We start from the raw sequence: 17,761 nt of genomic DNA, 5'->3' as shown, positions 1-17,761 counted from the left end.
CATTTTTATGGTAATGCTGTGGATTACTGAAAAAGAGGGAAGGACCTGGTGATTTTGTGTTTTACAGCTGTTTGTATTATAAACATTTGGTGAGGAGGCCACTAAATGGGCAGAAGGGACACTGAGAATTGTGACTTCCAGTGGTACTAACAGTGCAGAATTAAATAATTTTAATTGGCTGATATATGCCTCACCTGTGGTCACTTGCTTTATTCTTTGGCTGTCTGTCAGTCTTTTCAATATGAAGAAGGTTCTGTTACCAAATGTTCTGTAGCAAGAGTCTTGTCTCTGAAAATAGTTGTGTGTGAGGAGAGAAAATTAAGTAGAATCCTGCTTGGAAGATATTGTGATCACTGCATCTTCCACTTTTTAAGTTACTCTTTTTAGTACTAATTTCCTTTATTAGGGAAGAGGATTTCAAATATGACACAATATATACAAGAAAAAGATTCATGAATGTAAATTAACATGGGCTCTTGGTTAGGCTTACATTAAAATAAGGCTGCAAAGACTAAACTCTACTAGTGCTCAAGGTCCCCTCTATACCCACCCGATAATCACAGGAAATTAATAGATATGCCTATCTGATCCTATAGGATGGTCCTTGTTAGGACCATCCAGAACAGATAACTAATGCATCAGGTCTAAGAACAGATAACTAATGCATCAGGTCTAACTTTTTTCAGTCTTTGTTGGCCACTTCCAATCCTTTAATGGATCACCTCCCATCTTACCCACTAAATCTCCACATTCCTTGGAGCATTCTACACCTGAATAAGCTTCAGAAATAAACAGTGTATATACTGGTTTGAGATCCACTGCTCTCACCTTAAGCATTAATTACAGTTGTATACCTCACTGAAGTCAGCGCTTTAATGTGGCTGTGTAGTTGCGGCAGCAGCGCTGGGAGTGAGCTTTTTTGTTCGCTGGTTTCCACTTGGGATGGCAAAAAAAAAATGAGTAGAAAATTACCTGCATTTTACAGACACATATTAAGCTGATCTCTATAGTACAGGGGTGGGCAAATGTCTGAGTATGGAGATTGTATGGTGAGCCATGAATGCTCATGAAATTGGGGGTTGGGGACATGCTGCTGCTTCCAGGAGCTGCTTTATGTGAGTGGGAGCTCAGGGCCGGATGAAAACATCCCCCAGGCCATAGTTTGCCCACCCCTGCTCTAGTAGCACTCCTTGACTGCTAGTCCTCCTTTCAATACTGTTTGAAATACAGGCAGGATTACTTGTCTGAGACCACATTATTTCATCTAAAGCTTCCATTGTACAGAATTGTATGAGCAAGCTTGCTCAGCAGCTGTCTGCACTACCTCTAACTATAGCGAATGCTATTAATCTTCTGTTACATTTGCCCACAAAACTGAAAAAATTTCAAAGGCGTTTGAAATATATTGACCAGCCACTCTAGTTATTAAATCATCATCCATTCTTTTCTTTCACAGGGAGAGGTTTCTGGTATTAAACTATATGGACAAACACGAAGCTAGTATTCTACAGCTCTGTCAGTGGATCAAAGAGGGGAAATTGAAGGTAGGAACCGAACCTGTATATTTTATTCATCGGCATGAACCTTCTTTCAGGAAGTCTGTTTTCTTTGCCCATATCAAAATCACTTTGACTGTGGTGCCTCACTTTGGAGAGTGAAATGATAACACACTTGAAGGCTTTTTTAATAGCAGCACTGTTTTAGAAAGGGCAGTATAGCTACTTAGAATGTAGTTTTACAGCAATGTACTGGGTCCTTTAGAAGCACACATAACTGATGCCTAGATTAAGAAAGCCAAATCCTAGTTTTTTTTGACATGAGATTTCTAACCCAAACTTGAAAAGTCACTCTTCATTACTTTATGGTGGGTAAGTGCCCTGTGTCCAGCTCTTTTCTCCTGAAGCCTACTGATGTTATGTGGTCCCCCAACTGATCTGCTCACCCTCCCTGAACTTCACATTCATGTACACCCAGAGCTGCAGTAATGTTTTATCTTTCATTTGAAGGGTTTATTAGCCTACAGGTTTTAAACAATCTACTTGAACAATGTAGCTATTTTCATTTTGACCAAACGGCAAGGTCCAAAAGGAAGCCCCTTCCTCTGTGGAGTAAAAGGATGCCTTTAAAATCTTTGGTCAGTGCTATGGCAATTTCAGATAGACACTGATTTTGGAGGGAAAACTAACAAGACCTATTCTTATTGACAGGTCAAAGAGACTGTGGTAAAAGGCCTGGAAAACATTGGGGGTAAGATGTTGCATCATTTTCTAGCATAATCTTTGTTGAAATATAGTTACAACACAACTTTCTCTCTCCTTTCCTCTTCCCCCAATTCAGATGTTTGTCCCTCTCCTAGAACATGGTTTTTAAATTATTTGCCTAAACAAAGTCAAAATGTCACTTCGAGAGGTAAAATAGTCTGCAGCCAGTGGCTAAAAAACAAAAGAAACAGTAAAAACAAAACAAAAGAGAGGCTTTGTACACCCAAGCTATAAAGCTAAAGAGCCAGCTCATTCAAAACTTGTGGTTTGAAAACAAGCATTCTTACAGCAGGTAACAGCAAACTTAAGTAAGTCCTGCAGGGTCAGAGGAAAACCCTTGATACAAGTTGGGTTTAATTTCGAATCATTAGCTTACTGCACTTCATGGATTTGTTTTAAAGGGACGTGGCTAACTGGACAGCCATATTTCATATTGGGTTTACCCGTGCTTTACTTTTTATGTGAAGTTTTCATGTTTATTTCTAAAGCAATAAATATTTTATAAGCTGCCTCTTCACCTAATGGCCAGAGCTTTAAATAAAAGCCTTTGCTGTAGGCTTGCCAGGTATATGCCCACCTCTTGTGTCTGCATGGCATATCCTAACAAGGCATACAATAATTAAAATTAATCGCTATGTTGTAAACAAAGGTCTGATCAGTATTTTAAATGTTAAAACTAATTTATTAAAGTTTTATTTAAATTGCCTTTGGCAACTTGTTGCATTCTGACATTATGGTGTCTGAACTTCCTATGTTGTGGGGGAATCTGTACGTTCTAAGTCCAAAATTTGATTTCTCTTTACATTGTTATAATCCAGTAAAGCAGGCTCTCAGGATCTTATCTAATATTTTTGCTTTTTTTAAAAAACATACTACATGCATAAATGTTTAATTGGTATTATCCTAATAATGTGTATTATTCTTATTCTCTTGTAGGGGCTTTCCAGTCCATGATGACCGGAGGCAACACTGGAAAACAGATAGTGTTAATTTCTGAATAAAAATCTTAGCCTCTTCGTGTGAGGGTGGCCCAACAAGAAAAATAAACTTGACTCTTTATTTTGACTGCTGAACAAGCATTATTTTATTTAAATTAATCTTCCCTTTTGTTACAGCAGGCACCAACAACTAAAAAAACCCTAAACTTGGATAGCAGAGATTTTTGGACACGAGTACATTTGAAAAACTCTTCCATTGAGAAACTGAAATTTGTATCTGAAGCCAGGCTGTATAGTACCTGAAATACTTCCATTTCATAGCCTGAAACACTCTTCCGCTGATCCATTTAGTCTATTTCCTTACATGGTGGCGTTTTACATCACGCCTACAAATCAAGACAACAGAGCATTATTATATGAATCCTACTTTATTCACACAAAGTGCCGGCCTTCAGTTTGTACACCATTGTGAGTTTCATCAGGGATAAATGCAGCTTTAGATTTAACCTTATGCTTAATCTTCAACTTCTATTTGCTTTTCAGGATTAAAAGAGGGAAAAAATAAAAGGCTTCGTATCAGAGTTCTGTATCTCGTCTTTCAATATGCAGATCAGCAAACTTTGCCATTCAGCAATGCTGCTGGCTGTCATAGGGCTGCTTAGACCTAGGAGAAATAGTTAATCAAGGGAGAGGTTGCCTGGCAACGAACTCACCAGGTAGGGGTCTCTGTTCACCTGTGGAGGCTGATCGGGAGGTCATCTGATAGAGGTGCTGGAAGATTATAAAAAGCAGAAACTGTTCAGTTTGGTCTCTCTCTTAAGCCTTCTTCCATCAGTGTAAGTTGAGGGAAACTTCTGCAGGAGCCAGAAAAGGCAAGGAGAGAGGACTCTACCTGCTTGAACACAGATGGTCTCCCATGGACAGGGTGAGCTAGAGTAAGGGGAAATGCATGTAGGATTTATTTTTTTCATATAGATCTGTGTAACTCTCATGCGATTAAAGAGCAATATTAGATTAGAACTCTAAGTAAGGTACCTGTTTGTTATATGCGACACCTACCAAATGCTTCTTGAGAGATCTGTCTCCCACAAGGCTTACACCTTTGGTGGGATTCTGGGGCCAGGTGTGTTTAAGATACTTTGATTTCCTCTCACAGCAGTCTGATGCACAGGGGGAGCCCAACCGGGTCTAACACACTGCTATTAATCCTTAAATGTATAATCTGTTTTTTGCTGTACCAGTCACACTAAAGATAGGTTGTGGATTAGGTAGCAGTAGCTGACAATGAGTGATCAGGTTTTCTATGGTGTTCATCTCTATCATATTTAACCACCTTCCAAACACTAACATGTTTCCCGTATAACAATCCTGTGCTGAATAACTGGGATACAGATGAACAGTAGACGTTCAGAGATTCGGACTTATCCAAGATCATGCAGGAAGTTTGTCGTAGAGCTAGGACTGGAATGTAGATCTCTTACCACAAGGCTGTCCTTCCTTAGAATAGATGTGAGGAACAAGTCATTTTGGCACCAGCATCACCCTAGATTCAAACATGGAGGGGAACGTCTATATGTGCACCTACTCCTTTACCTTCCCCTGTCCCCCTGCATGGAAGAAGTTCAGCTGCTCCCACAGTGCCATTCCCCAGGCTCCCACTGCAGTTTGGGGATCCATTCAGGGGAAAGGAGCAGAGGTGGGAGGAAAAAAAAACACATACATACTATCCCTGCAAAGGTTCTCCAGGCTAGGTGGTATAATTGTAAGCAACACCCAAAAGTTGCTGCAAATCATCCTCCTCAGAGCTCCTAGATCCCAACTTGCATCATAGGTTTGTAGTGAGGAGATAGGACCTTTAAGGGGAAAGAAAAGTCTTATGGGCCAGGAATGTCCCATATTTTATCTGTAGTTGTAACATCGTGGCCTCAGTGGGAAGATGTACAGATCCTAAACTTCACTTTAGAAATAACTGCTAGGAATTTCATATCATCAGTATTGCCCAGTCAAATCAGGGCCACCCTGGGGTGGGGGGGCAATTTGCCCCAGGCCCCACAGGGGTCCCCACAAGAATGTCAGAGGCTCCCCCCTGCCTGCACCTTCCCCCATCCCACGGCGCCTCACCTTTTTCCTGGTCCCAGAGCTGGATTTGTTTGTCCAAAGTACAAGGCTTGTATTTATGAACTGTGTTTGCCTTAAGGCTGTTTCCATAGAGTGAGCTGTTTATCTGGCACTGTGTGAGCTGACACATCTTACGGCAATAACATTCCTCTGGGAGTCATTTTTTCAAACGTGAGATAAAACATAATACAGAAAATCCCCCGTACTACTTGCTTCACAGCAACTGCTTAGTAATCTACCCAAGTCACCACCCTATCAATAGGTGATGAAGTGAGGGGTAATCCAATGTGAGATCATGCTGCAGTATTGATCCTTTCCTTTCTAAAAAGAAGTTTGGATGCAGCAATATATCTGCAGTCTGCTAGCCTATAAAGATGCTACCAGACACAAATTGCTAAAGGAGGAAAAACCAAAGAAATTGAAGATTGAAGGAAATCTCAACAGGGTGCCACAGTTGTATATGGGAGCCTGATAAAGAAGCACATTTACATATGTGAATCCTGATTCTCTCAAACAGTCCAAGGGAAAAATGTTTAAAGAAAGTGTCCTACATTACAAGCTATTAATAAAAATCCAGATGTCTTTATTTTAATTGCATATGACTTACTCTATGTGTTTGCAGTATTATTGTAGCCATGTTGGTCTACATCTTTTATTGGTCCAACTTTGGATGGTGAAAGAGACAAGCTTGTAAGTTACACAGAGCTCTCTGCAGGTCTCTAACGTACACTAACTGTGATTCTTCAGCAGCCTATTTTTGCATAGTCCAACATGAGTCTCAGTTAATAAAGGATGACTTAGCACAGATACAGAGGACACATGCAGGACTCAGAGTTAATAACAGCAAAGGGATGAGGATTTCTTCCATGTTGGTTTAACTTAGACTGTGGATGGTGGTCTCTAAGCTCCCACTTAAGAGAAAAGGGCAAGTAATCCTCAAGTCTGTCCACTACTTGTGAGGGTATGTGAGTGATTAGATTTGGGTTTGCTTGTTTGTGCACTCCTTTCCTCCTCCGTGTTAGCTCCTTCCTCCTCAGCCCTATTGGTGGCTCTGCAGTGCCAGACAATGTGGGTTCATGACTGGCACAGGAACAGGAAGCCTGCAGCCTGCACAGAGAAACTGTTCCTGCAGCAGGTAATAGCATTTGCTACAAGAGCAAAGATGGAAGGCGACTGGTTTTCAAAGAGGTGCCTAGTACTTTATTCCATACTTAATATTTAAAGTAAGGGAAAGGGCAAATGCAGGGTTACATAGTCTTACCCATTCCTAAATTGCTCTACTCCATCTCCATTGCCATACTTCCCACATTAGTCAGGTTCTCTTCGAGTTGGGAAATAGTGCCTTATACAGTCCATAAACAGAAAAAGAACAGCAGGGGGAATAAACCTACAACAAAACTATTATTGTTTTACACGCAAATAGCATCACACTGCCCAGAAGAAAGGTGACAAGCCTTTGTAAATTGCATAACCAGGAACTATTTAGCTAAAGGCTACTAGAAAACCTTCCCCTAGCTCAGGGGTGGGCAAACTTTGTGGCCTGAGGGCCACATTGGGAAATAAAAATTGTATGGTGGGCTTGGAGTGTGGAAGGAGGTGAGCTCTGGTTGGGGGTGCGGGCTGTGGATGAGGAGCTTAGGATGCTCTGGGCTGGGATCAAGGAGTTTGGAGAGCAGGAGGGAGATCAGGGCTGGGGCGTGGGCAGAGGCTCACGGATGCAAGGTCTGAGTGGCGCTTTCCTCAAGCTGCTCCCTGAAGCAGTGACATGTCCCTTCTCCAGCTCCTATGCATGGAGCAGCCCCCGACCCTGCTAGAGTGCTGGAGCAGGGCCATGCAGCTGCTTCCAGGAGACGCGTGGTGCAGCCCTCGACCTGGCACCCTGGAGTGGGGCAAGCCCAAAATCCCGCTCCCCAGCAGGAGCTTGGGGGCTGGCTTAAAACGGCCCATGGGCTGTAGTTTGCCCATCCCTGCCCTAGCCAGTTGAGGAAGGTCACAGCTGAGGGGGTTCCTTCTCTTCCATGAACTTGAGTACTGAGATGGTGAGGCCTCTTTGTGTTTCTATCAGTGAGTTTCCCTTCTGTGAACTGCACAAAGACAGCACCAGCTCTTCCTAAACCCTTAGCATCTTCCAAAGTCTGCAGCGACAGAGCAAGGGCTTCATAGGAGCCCTTGATTCAGCCTCAGCATCACTTACAAAGGGCTTGATTCTGCCACCTTTTCACAGGGCTTTGAGTGTGCTATTCAAGGCATATTAGGTGGCAGAACTGAGTGCATAGCAGCCCTTCCTTTTCATCTTACGTGCAGAGCCCTTGTTTCACAATGTCCTCCTTCCCTATGTTTTTTTAAATTTACATCCAAGTTACACATGGTGGAGATGGCCATTCTTCCCAAGCTTTTTGAGAGCATGCACCATTTCAAAGGCTCAGCCATGTAAAACTAAATCCAGTTTTCACTGGAATGCTAAAAGGTCCTTCTCAATGAGGGCTATCCTCCTCCCTATCTCCCCCACACTTACTTCAGATGCAGAGTTTCTGCTGACTTTTTTTTTTTATTACATACATTCTGAACTGAACTACTTCTGCTCAAAATTTCAAAAGAAAATCTCTTCTTTATACTGAGACCAACTAAGGAAAATTTCAGTCAGAAAAGTGAACATCCTGCAAATCTACAAGAAACTGAAAATAGAGTGTGTTAGAATGGAAACAGTTCTGCAGTCTTAACTATAGCCCTAAATACACAAATACTGCTACAAGAGAGATTAGGACATAAAGAGAACAGAGCATGTGTGACTGGGATAAATGATCGTCTCTTGGATTTTTTTTAACCAACTATAACACCTATACTATAAGGGGAGGGGGGGAAGGGAGGAATAGCTCAGTGGTTTGAGCACTGGCCTGCTAAAGCCAGGGTTGTGAATTCAATCTTTGAGGGGGCCACTTAGGGATCTGGGGCAAAAATCAGTACTTGGTCCTGCTAGTGAAGGCAGGGGGCTGGACTCAATGTTCCAGTTCTAGGAGATAGTTTTTAATAATTGGAGATGTACCTAACTCATATGGGTTCCAGGCATCCCGTTTTTGACTGGAATGCCTGGTTGAAAAGGGACCCTGGTGGCTCTGGTCAGCACTGCTGACCAGGCCACTAGAAGTCCAGTCAGTAGCACAGGAGGGCTAAGCCAGGCTCCCTGCCTGCCCTGACTCCACATTGTTCCTGAAAGTGGCTGGCATGGTCCTGCAGCCCCTAGCTGCAGGGGTAGCTAGGGAGGCTTTGCGCGCTGTCCCTGCCCTGAGCACTGGCTCTGCAGCTCCCATTGGCCACGGTTCCTAGCCAATGGGAGCTGTGGGGGCCACACCTGTGGGTGTGCGTAGCACACAGAGCCCCTGGTCCCTCCACCTAGGAGCCAGACATGCCGGCCACTTCCAGGAGCCACCTGAGGTAAGCACTGCCTGGCCAGAGCCTGCACCCCTGAACTTCCTCTCACACTCCAACTTCCTACCCTAGGTTGGAACCCCCTCTTGAACTCCAAAACCCCCTCATCCCAGCCCCACCCGAGGCCACACCCCCAGCCAGAGCCTGTACTCTCTCCCACACCCCACCTCCCTGCTCCAGCCCAAGCCCCCTCCCACATCCCAACTCCCTGCCCCAGCCTAGAGCACCCTCCTGTACCCCAAATCCCTCATCCCCAGCCAGAGCCTTCCTAAACATTTCTTAGTGTTGGCATAGGAGGCTGTGTCTATTCAGCTTGATCAAGGACTGAAACAGCAGGTGTCTCAGGCTGAAGTGCATTGTTCAAGATGGCAGGATAGTTCACACCATGGATAGGACCAGCCTTTACTACTCTCCAAGAAAAGAAATAATGAGAAGAGCCCACCAATATGTTGCAAAGCAGGAAAGGACTCTGCTCCATTAGGGCAAAATGGAAATCCTCCTGAAGTCAATAGGAATCATTTACATTTCATGGGGGCTAAACAGGGTCTTTTCACGTTAGTGGTGAAATCATGGCCCCTTTGAAATCAATGATAAAACTCCCATTAACTTAAGCAGGCCCCAGTTGTTTTGTGAAACTCTGCCATGCAAAAAGTACCCAGAAGGGGCCTTTCCCTCCTAGTAGAGCACCAGAGTTATGAACTGACCGGTCGATCACACACCTCATTTGGAACTGAAAGTACACAATCAGGCAGTAGCAGAGACACCTCCTCCACCCCAACCCCACCCCCAAGCAAATACAGTGAAGTTTCAAAGCTGTATTAAATCTATGTTCAGTGTAAACTTTTGAAAGAACAACCATAACATTTTGTTCAGAATTACGAACATTTCAGAGTTACAATCTCCATTCCCGAGGTGTTCGTAACTCTAAGGTTCTACTGTACGTTGTGCCATCTGATCTGCTACTTTTATGTAAAGGTTTATTCACTGAAGAGAGTGGACAATACAGATGACAACTGGTGAAAATTCAAGAAAATTCTGCTCTGCATTTGGCAGTTAGGCCTTTTCTACATACTAAGGTTGTACCACCTGAACTACACCAGTACAGTTCAAACTGTACAAGCCAAAGTGTGGATGCAATTATATCAATATAAAGATGCCCTGTAGGAAGTGGAATAAGTTATGCTAGTAGAAAGCACTTTTCTAGGGATAGAATGAGTCTACAGTAGGGGTTGTACCCATTTAACTATTACAGTGCAAAAAAGCACATACCGCCCACAGCCAAAATAGTTAAACGTGCATAGAAAATATGCATAGACCAAGCCTTATCTTATGAAGAGGAGTTTATATTATATTAAAAGATACAGAGTCAACCTGAAAGACACTAACATCTGAAAATGTTCTATCACCTAAGATTACTGAGGCTGCTTAGCGAGGAGGAAAATTCTCCACATTTTTTGTGCATTTGATGGAATCTATAGTCCATTGACTAACAGAAAAGCCCCTTCATAAACAAACAGGAGCAGAAAATCCACTATACACACTTTTTCAAAAGGCCTTTTAATTTTTTTTTCAGACAATACTATGTAAAAGTGCTCTCATAAAAAGGATTTTTTTTAAAAGATCAGTCACTTTGAATTAACATTTTAATCCACAGTTTCAAATGCAAGTTAATGATTATAAAGGGCCAGGTTACCGCCACTCCTCCCTCCTCCACAGTTATTTTTTAAAAATCATAGAATACTGCAACTGAAACATTCACAGGGAAAAATTAGTTTGTCACAGCATGGTATTGATGCCTGCTGGCAATGTGTTAAGACTTAACAGCATGTTTCCATGGTCTGTCCTTTGCTTTGCTCTCTTCCAGTACTTCTGTCCCCTCCTAATGAACAGCTTGGCAAGGACGTTCTTGATTTCAAAAGACTGTTGTATTCTTATGCCTGCCCCAGAACAGCCAAATAATATTATGTTGAAGGAAAAAAGAACTGTTACCAATAATGAAAGCCAGAAAAAAATTATTTTGCACAACAAAAACCCAAAACCCTTGCAATTCATGAACCGAAGAAAAATCTGTATCATATGCCATGAGGACTGTGAGATCTTATATTGAGCCTGAAGAATGATCAAATGTATTACAGCAAAATGCCAGGCAGGGCCGCCCTGAGGATTCAGGGAGCCTGGGGCAAAGCAATTTCGGGGGCCCCTTCCATCAAAAAAAAAAGTTGCAATATTGTAGAATACTATATTGTCATGGGGGCCCCTGTGGGGCCCAGGACAAATTGCCCCACTTGCCCCCCCTTCTGGATGGCCTTGATGCCAGGTTCTCCACTCAAGAGAAATGTAGGTTGGTAACAATGATCAAAAGAGCTTAACTCTGAAATGAACTAAATCACATGGGCAACTTGAGAGGAGGAGGAGGGGCCTGTTAACATTGGGACATCTCACTACAGTCCACTGTGGTTGATTTGCTCCTTTTTCTAGCTAAGATGCTCTTTGTAGGCTGGCTGACTTGTATAATACACAGTAGCCTTTGTATGGATGCCAGTGGGACAGGTCACCTACAGAGTTTGGTGATGTTCTCTGCCAGAGGAATTTCATTAACATTAATATGCAATCATTTATAGTTTTTGCTATGGAATATCACATTTTTATTATTTGTATTGTTGTGGCACAGAGGGGGCTCCAGTCATGGATCCCGGACACGGACCACAGCTAGGCACTGTATAAATACATAAGAAAAATATGGTCCCTGCCTCAAATAGCTGAAAGGCTAATAAGTTCAGTGCAGTAGGTGATACTCTTCAGTCTCCACGGTAAACTATTGTGATTTTGTTTTATTAAACCAATTCTCCAGCTTTAGATTTAAGGCAAAATTCATGGTATTCTGATTTTTATATCCTCAGGCATATTTGCATCTTTAAGATTCAGTAACTACCAGTTACATTCTCCTTAATTTGTACTTCCAGTTGGCTTCTAATTTCGTCGTCAACTTTTTTACAGCTAACTTATATTCAGTCTAGGCTTCCAAGAACTTTCAGCCTCAAAAAATGGTCTTTTAAGGAACCTTTTTTCAAACTGAGCATTTTAAATTGAACTACTGTATGAACTCTTAAAGGGGAGTAAATATATTTCTAGTAAGATAGCAATGGACAAGGTGGCTGAAGTAGAATAGCCATAATCCAGATTTCCTGACAGAATCAAGTTTTACTTTTTCTGTCAGTCAATTAAAAAAAACAACCCACATCATATCTATACAGGGGCAGGGGCCAGAGGCGTTTCCTATTCTGAGTTGTGGTCCAGGTTTTTATAATGTGCTCATCACTATGATATCAGGATAGTGGTGGATCCAGTAGAGCTCTGTCATAAACAGATAGCTAAGGGTTAATGTCTCTTTCAGCTGTAAAGGGTTAACAAACAGTGACCTGAACACCTGACCAGAGGACCAATCAGGAGACAAGATACTTTCAAATCTGGGTGGAGGGAGTTTTGGGTGTGAGTCCTTTGTTCTTGTTCTGTTCTCTCTCTAGGCTCTGAGAGGGACCACAAGAATCTCCAGGCTCTCTAATCTTCTGTTTCCAATTGTAGTACACTGGTAGAAAGACAATATAGGCTTTTACATTGTTTTTCTGTATTGCAAATGTGTAGTCTGCTGGAAATAGTTTAAATGTATTTTTTCTGGATAAGGCTGTTTATCCATTTTCTATAAGCTAAAAGCCCCTGTACTGTTTACCATCTAAACGGCAGGAGATAAACCTTTTACTTTTTTCTTTTCTTTTTTTATAAAGCTTTGCTTTAAACCTGTTTGATTTTTTTTCCCCTAGTTAAGGCTCGAAGGAAGGGAGTCTGCACTCACCAGGGAATTGGTGGGGGGAAGGGAAAGAGAGCGGGGAGGGAAAGGTAAATTTCCTCTTTGTGTTAGATTCACGGAACTTGAATCTGTATGGCCTCTGGGAGAAGAGGGAAGAAAAACCTGCTCGCGGCGTTTATCTGTGTATCTCTCTTCGGGAAAGAAGGGAGGGGGGAGTGGTGATTCAAGGATTTGAATTACGGTGATCTCCTAGGGTACCCAGGGTGGGAAAGATCTGGGAGGAGGTAAAGAGGGGGAAGGGAATGGTTTATTTCCCTTTGTTGTGAGACTCAAGGAATCTGGGTCTTGGGGGTCTCCAGGGAAGGGTTTGGGGACACCAGAGAGTCTATCAGGCTTAAGTCCTGATTGGTGGCAGCCTATCAGATCTAAGCTGGTAATTAAGCTTAGGGGAATTCAGGCTAGTACCCATATTTTGGACGCTAAGGTCCAGATTTGGGAATTATACTATGGTATGGTGTGCAGCGTGTGGGATACTAGAATCCAAAAGCCAGTAAAATTATTAATTTTCTTTTCTCTGTCAGTAGAGCTCACGCCCCTTTCCCTCAAAATTCCTTATTCCACTACTCATGTAGATATTTAATTCACCCTGTCAGCTGCTTTTCTCAGCATCTGATTCTTATCTGGGTGTCTTGAACTTGGAATATCAGAGCTATGGAATTCACCCAGGAGCACATAATTCTTTATCACTCAGCACACCCCTGCTGGAGTGGCACTAATAGGCTCGTAATTGAATTCCAACCAACCAACCCTCAAGAGCTGAAAGTGAACCAGACACTGGAAAGTTGAATCCATAAAGGTTTTATTGCGTTGTAATGAAAATAAAGCAGGGTCAACTCAGAGCAGAGTCTTGCCACAGGATATAGAGCAGAATGTCATACCACTACTTCCTGTTCTCCCTAATCTGATAATAAAGTATTAGTTGCGTGGCTTGCACAATGAGTAAAAAGATCATTAGATTTTCATTACTCTTCATGGTAGGTAAGTTTTGTTTCTGGACCTGTAAACTTTCTTAATTTTGGTGGCTGGTTTACACAGCAGTACTGGTGAGCTGTGGTAAGCTGTGGAAAGTATGCTGTAAACTGTGTGCAACAACATCATGTTTCACATGTACAACTGTGATTCTCAGATTTCTTTATATTACCTTCTCCCTCACTTGGTAATGCCAGTCATTGAGAAAAACATTAAAAGACAGAAAAGTGTCAAGTTTTAGAAATAACCATTCCATGTTTTTTTAAAAAGTGGTTTTTCCCCAAATTCTATTAATTATTTTCTATACATTCTACTTCATTTACTCCTTTTTTTATTTGAATTAGGAGATTCTTTAGTGTACACAAGCAAAAAACTTCACAACACCTGCGTAGATGAGATCTGTGCTCTTACTAGTTAGCGTGTTCAAGTTACTTAAATTTTGCATCTCAAAACAGCCCCATGTAAGTATTCTCTCTACTTTAAAGATAGAGGAAAACTGACATGAAGCAGCACAGTGGCTGTCCAAAGACATAAACAAAGAGTCTGTCTACACTTCGAGCTGGGGATGTAATTCTAAGTTTGTGGAGACATACCATGCTAGCTCAATGCAAGTTAGCATGCTTAAAACCAGAGAGGGGTAGCCCCAGCCACTGCTCACACCACTGCAGCTATGTTCTATTTTTAAGTGCACTAGCTCAATAAGAGAGAGCACTAGAATGGCTCCCTGAGCTGGGAATGACATCTCCAGGTGGAAGTGTAAACACATATCCAAGAGTCACAGATGAGATTAGCATTAGGGACTTCCCAGTTCTAATCCTGTACCTACACTATTCCTCTTTCTGATTCCAGAAGGGATGGAGGAGGGAAAGAATAGTTTATAAATATGAAACACTTCATGGTTTAATCCATAAATCTCAAAGTGTATTATATCCACCAGCTGGAGAAACTGAACAGTAAAGTTCAGATGACTTACCCTGGATCACACAGCAGGTCACATAACCAGTTTCCTGACTCCCACTCCTGTGCCCAAGTCATTGGCCCAAACTGCTCCACTTAGATCTTTCATCCCTGAAAGAATCCTACCTCTGGTTCTTCTCTGCTGTGATTCCCCACACCATCACAGAGCCTCCCTTTAACACCAATCAACCCAGCTCTTTCACTAGTCAGGTGTGGGTCACTGTTGGGAGAGAAAAGGCAAAGACAGAGCACACTGCCTCTCTTTAGCACTGTCTGAAGAAGAAGAATAGAGCAGGACTTAGACACACACACATTACAATTAGATTTTGAGTAGCTGATATACATTACAGCATTATACACATCAAGAAGTGTTTTTAGCACAAACCACAGTGACACCTACTGTGAAGGCCACGGTTGCAGACCTTTGTTATGGTCAATACTGTCCTTAATGACATCCAATCACACGGAGTGGTTTTGTAGACCCATGTGTAAACACTGAAATAAATAAATAAATAGCAGCACAGTTCCAATAATGCATTATAAAAGATCTACTCCTGAATTTTTCCAATGTTACAAAATTAGGAATTTAATTAAAACATTTTTTTCATTCAGTAATCAGGAAATAATTCCATCTGTCAACACAATAGGTCCATTCTGTACCACAGAAAACCCCATTACCACAAAGTTCTGAAGCAATTCAGGGACAACTTCAGATTTTACTATTTAATTGCTTGGGCTGTACTGAAATGCAGCCATACAAATCTGCAGTTCACAGCTTAACTCCAAAGAACTTTGAATACCTTCATCAGGCATCAAGAGCTCTGACAGTTTTTCATTTCCACTATGTAAGTTCTCAGCTCAGAAGAGCTCAGTGTCCAGGTTTTATGGATCAGAACTAGAGTCAGCACCACCAACCAGGTCTTCATTGGGGAGAGGAAGAAAGCCAGAGTTCCATAGGTCCGTTGCAGAAAGTAACAGGAATAGACTTGCCAGGCCAGCAGGAGCAGCATGGTTAGGTGATTGGTACAGCCAGGAAGTGCCTGACATGACGGATATGAGAGCAGAAGCTATGCCCCTGGCATCGTAGCAACAGGCACCAACACAAGTAAGCCATCAAAGGCAAGTTAAAAAATATCATCTGGAAAGGCAAGCAGAGAGAAATGGGGATTTAAATGTGTCAGGAATGTTATATTGAGCAAGTAAGACCATGGGAAGATACAGGAGGGCACAATAACTATCCCATGGACTGGTCTAGTAGCCAGCAATAGTGTTCCAGAGGGTATAATTCCTGAAATTAGATTCTTCCACAGAGACTGTTCATGATGGAATATTGGGAAGGCATTAAACTCAGACTGGTGAAAGTGTGAGTTTATCTATTTAACAGTGAAACCTACTGACCAATTTGAAGGGTTTGCAAAAAAATCTTAACCACTCAGTCCTCCTTGGCTGGAACATGGCTCAAGTGTGATGCATTGCAGCAAGAGGAAGTGGAAAATCCTTTGCTTTCAATTGGTGTACAGAAGAATCAAAGGAAAATTAAACAGAGGGAAGGAAAAGAAAGAAAAGGTTGAGAGAGAGAAGCAAGATGGCTTTTCCTTTATGCTCGCTGCCTAAGGCAGAGAAGAGGTAGTCTGAATTAATGATTGCTAATAGGAAGCCAAGATTTACTGATGATATTTAAGAAGGAAAACAAAGGAGCATCAATAAGTCAAAACTCCACAAGGGAGTGGGCAAAAATTGATAGAACTCCTCAGTAAACGTTCCCCTTTTTAATAGCTGGAGTTTTCTCTTGTCAGTTCTAAACCTTGTTCCTTCCTCCACTTTACCTGGCATAAGTGATTTGGATGTGTTATGTGTGTTGAAATATCACCTCTATAATACAGGTAACTAACACTAAGGCAGTGGCAGCTAGTCTACTAGATATAAGTTAAAACTGCATTCTGCATCACATCCACTCTCCATAGGACCCAGAAGTGTGCATACCCCCATGCACATTTCAGCTGAAAATTTTAATCTGTTGTCTATGATTCCTGTTGTCCAACTACGCTTTGAAAGAGAGCAACAGGTCCACTGGTCTTCCAGATGGAACCAGAAGCCTGTTGAAGGATTCTGCTTTCTTCTGTGGATGAAAGAGGGAAGGAAGAGGAAGCAGAAGGGAAGAAAAAATTAACCAATGGCCAAAGACTGACAAAAAATAGAATTAAAAATTAAAAAGAAAGCAAATAAAGTTGAGTTTTCTGGAAAAACACTTGGGTAGATGTTCTGTTGAGTTTTGTAGAGGGAAAACCATTCAGTTGCATACTATGCTGCCAGTAGATCTTTTCTATAGTGTTTTTAGTCCCTAAGAAGTTATGTTGTCAGGAGGGGGAAGGTGAGCTTCTAAATGCTCTTCTGGAAATTCTAATGGCTAGCTGTATTCTGTGTCATGCATGAGTTTTAACACTGACATACATTGAAAAAGGGATGCTGGAGTTTTAAGAGTCCTCCTTTGGCAAATACTTGAGGGCAAGGTCAGGGGGGCAAAATTGGGGGTCTGGTGTGACAATTTCTAGGACTCTGATACTGCAAAGGGGAAGGGAGGAAGGAAAATATTTAACTATTATAATATATATAATATTTATTATTATATATATTATATTATAACTCTAATGAAAGAAATCCTACCTCACACCTGAAGCATAGAAAAAAAAATCTTTCTAATGATCAGGAAAGGACGAACAGCTCTGATATAATTAGCTAAACAATCCAACTAGGAAACAACTAATCTTGTTGGCAAAACACAGGGAATAAGAGCACCAACACATTAAGGATGTTTCCTAAAAGATATGCTCTAGGAATTATTTTGGGGCAGTTCTATGGCCTGTGTTAAAAGCCTTCTATCTATCCTTAATCTGACATCCAGGTTATAATGCCATCTCTCCTGCAGTATCTCAAATGGCCTCCATATTTGTCAGGCAGAAAGCTCCAGGGTTAGCTCACATTTTTAACTCTTTGACTCCAGGACAACAGATTTCCTGACAGATATCACTATAAAACACCTACGTTGAATTGGCTAAACAGACAAAGAGCATAAACTACTAAATGTGCTCCATTTAACCTACCAAATTCCACTTAAACTGTGGTCTCAGTTTGAAAGATCAGAGTCTTGACCACCATATCATCACTTCACTAATTTGCACTTCACTTCACCTCCTGCATTATTTCTAAAATCAAAGATCTTGAAAAAA

The 17,761-nt window shown here is 41.8% G+C and overlaps 2 protein-coding genes and 1 long non-coding RNA gene across 8 annotated transcripts in view; 1 reads left to right on the top strand and 2 right to left on the bottom strand.

Annotated features, from left to right (window-relative positions):
- Positions 1–3,780, top strand: part of PTGR2 (prostaglandin reductase 2) — a 37,114-nt gene extending 33,334 nt beyond the window's left edge. For all 6 annotated transcript variants that reach the window (XM_030559618.1, XM_030559613.1, XM_030559616.1 and 3 more), the window contains 3 exons: positions 1,457–1,544; positions 2,208–2,247; positions 3,198–3,780. In XM_030559618.1, the coding sequence (XP_030415478.1) occupies positions 1,457–1,544; positions 2,208–2,247; positions 3,198–3,262 (193 nt within the window). In that variant the 3' untranslated portion in view covers positions 3,263–3,780. The remainder of the gene's footprint in view (positions 1–1,456; positions 1,545–2,207; positions 2,248–3,197) is intronic.
- Positions 3,499–6,502, bottom strand: LOC115650141. The gene is made up of 3 exons (XR_004000020.1): positions 5,321–6,502; positions 3,913–4,129; positions 3,499–3,585 (listed from the first exon to the last, which is right to left on the bottom strand). It is a non-coding gene; the product is annotated as an uncharacterized LOC115650141 (long non-coding RNA).
- A 6,884-nt stretch (positions 6,503–13,386) lies between these two features.
- TMEM62 (transmembrane protein 62) overlaps positions 13,387–17,761 on the bottom strand; it is a 47,709-nt gene continuing 43,334 nt past the window's right edge. Inside the window, 2 exon segments of the mRNA XM_030559612.1 lie at positions 13,387–15,555; positions 15,558–15,672. Of these exon segments, the coding sequence (XP_030415472.1) occupies positions 15,347–15,555; positions 15,558–15,672 (324 nt within the window). The 3' untranslated portion in view covers positions 13,387–15,346.

The sequence above is a fragment of the Gopherus evgoodei genome, chromosome 4, assembly GCF_007399415.2.
Source record: "Gopherus evgoodei ecotype Sinaloan lineage chromosome 4, rGopEvg1_v1.p, whole genome shotgun sequence".
NCBI lineage: Eukaryota > Metazoa > Chordata > Testudines > Testudinidae > Gopherus > Gopherus evgoodei.
Note: the sequence above shows the minus strand (reverse complement) of the source record. Positions and strands in the feature narration are given on the sequence as shown.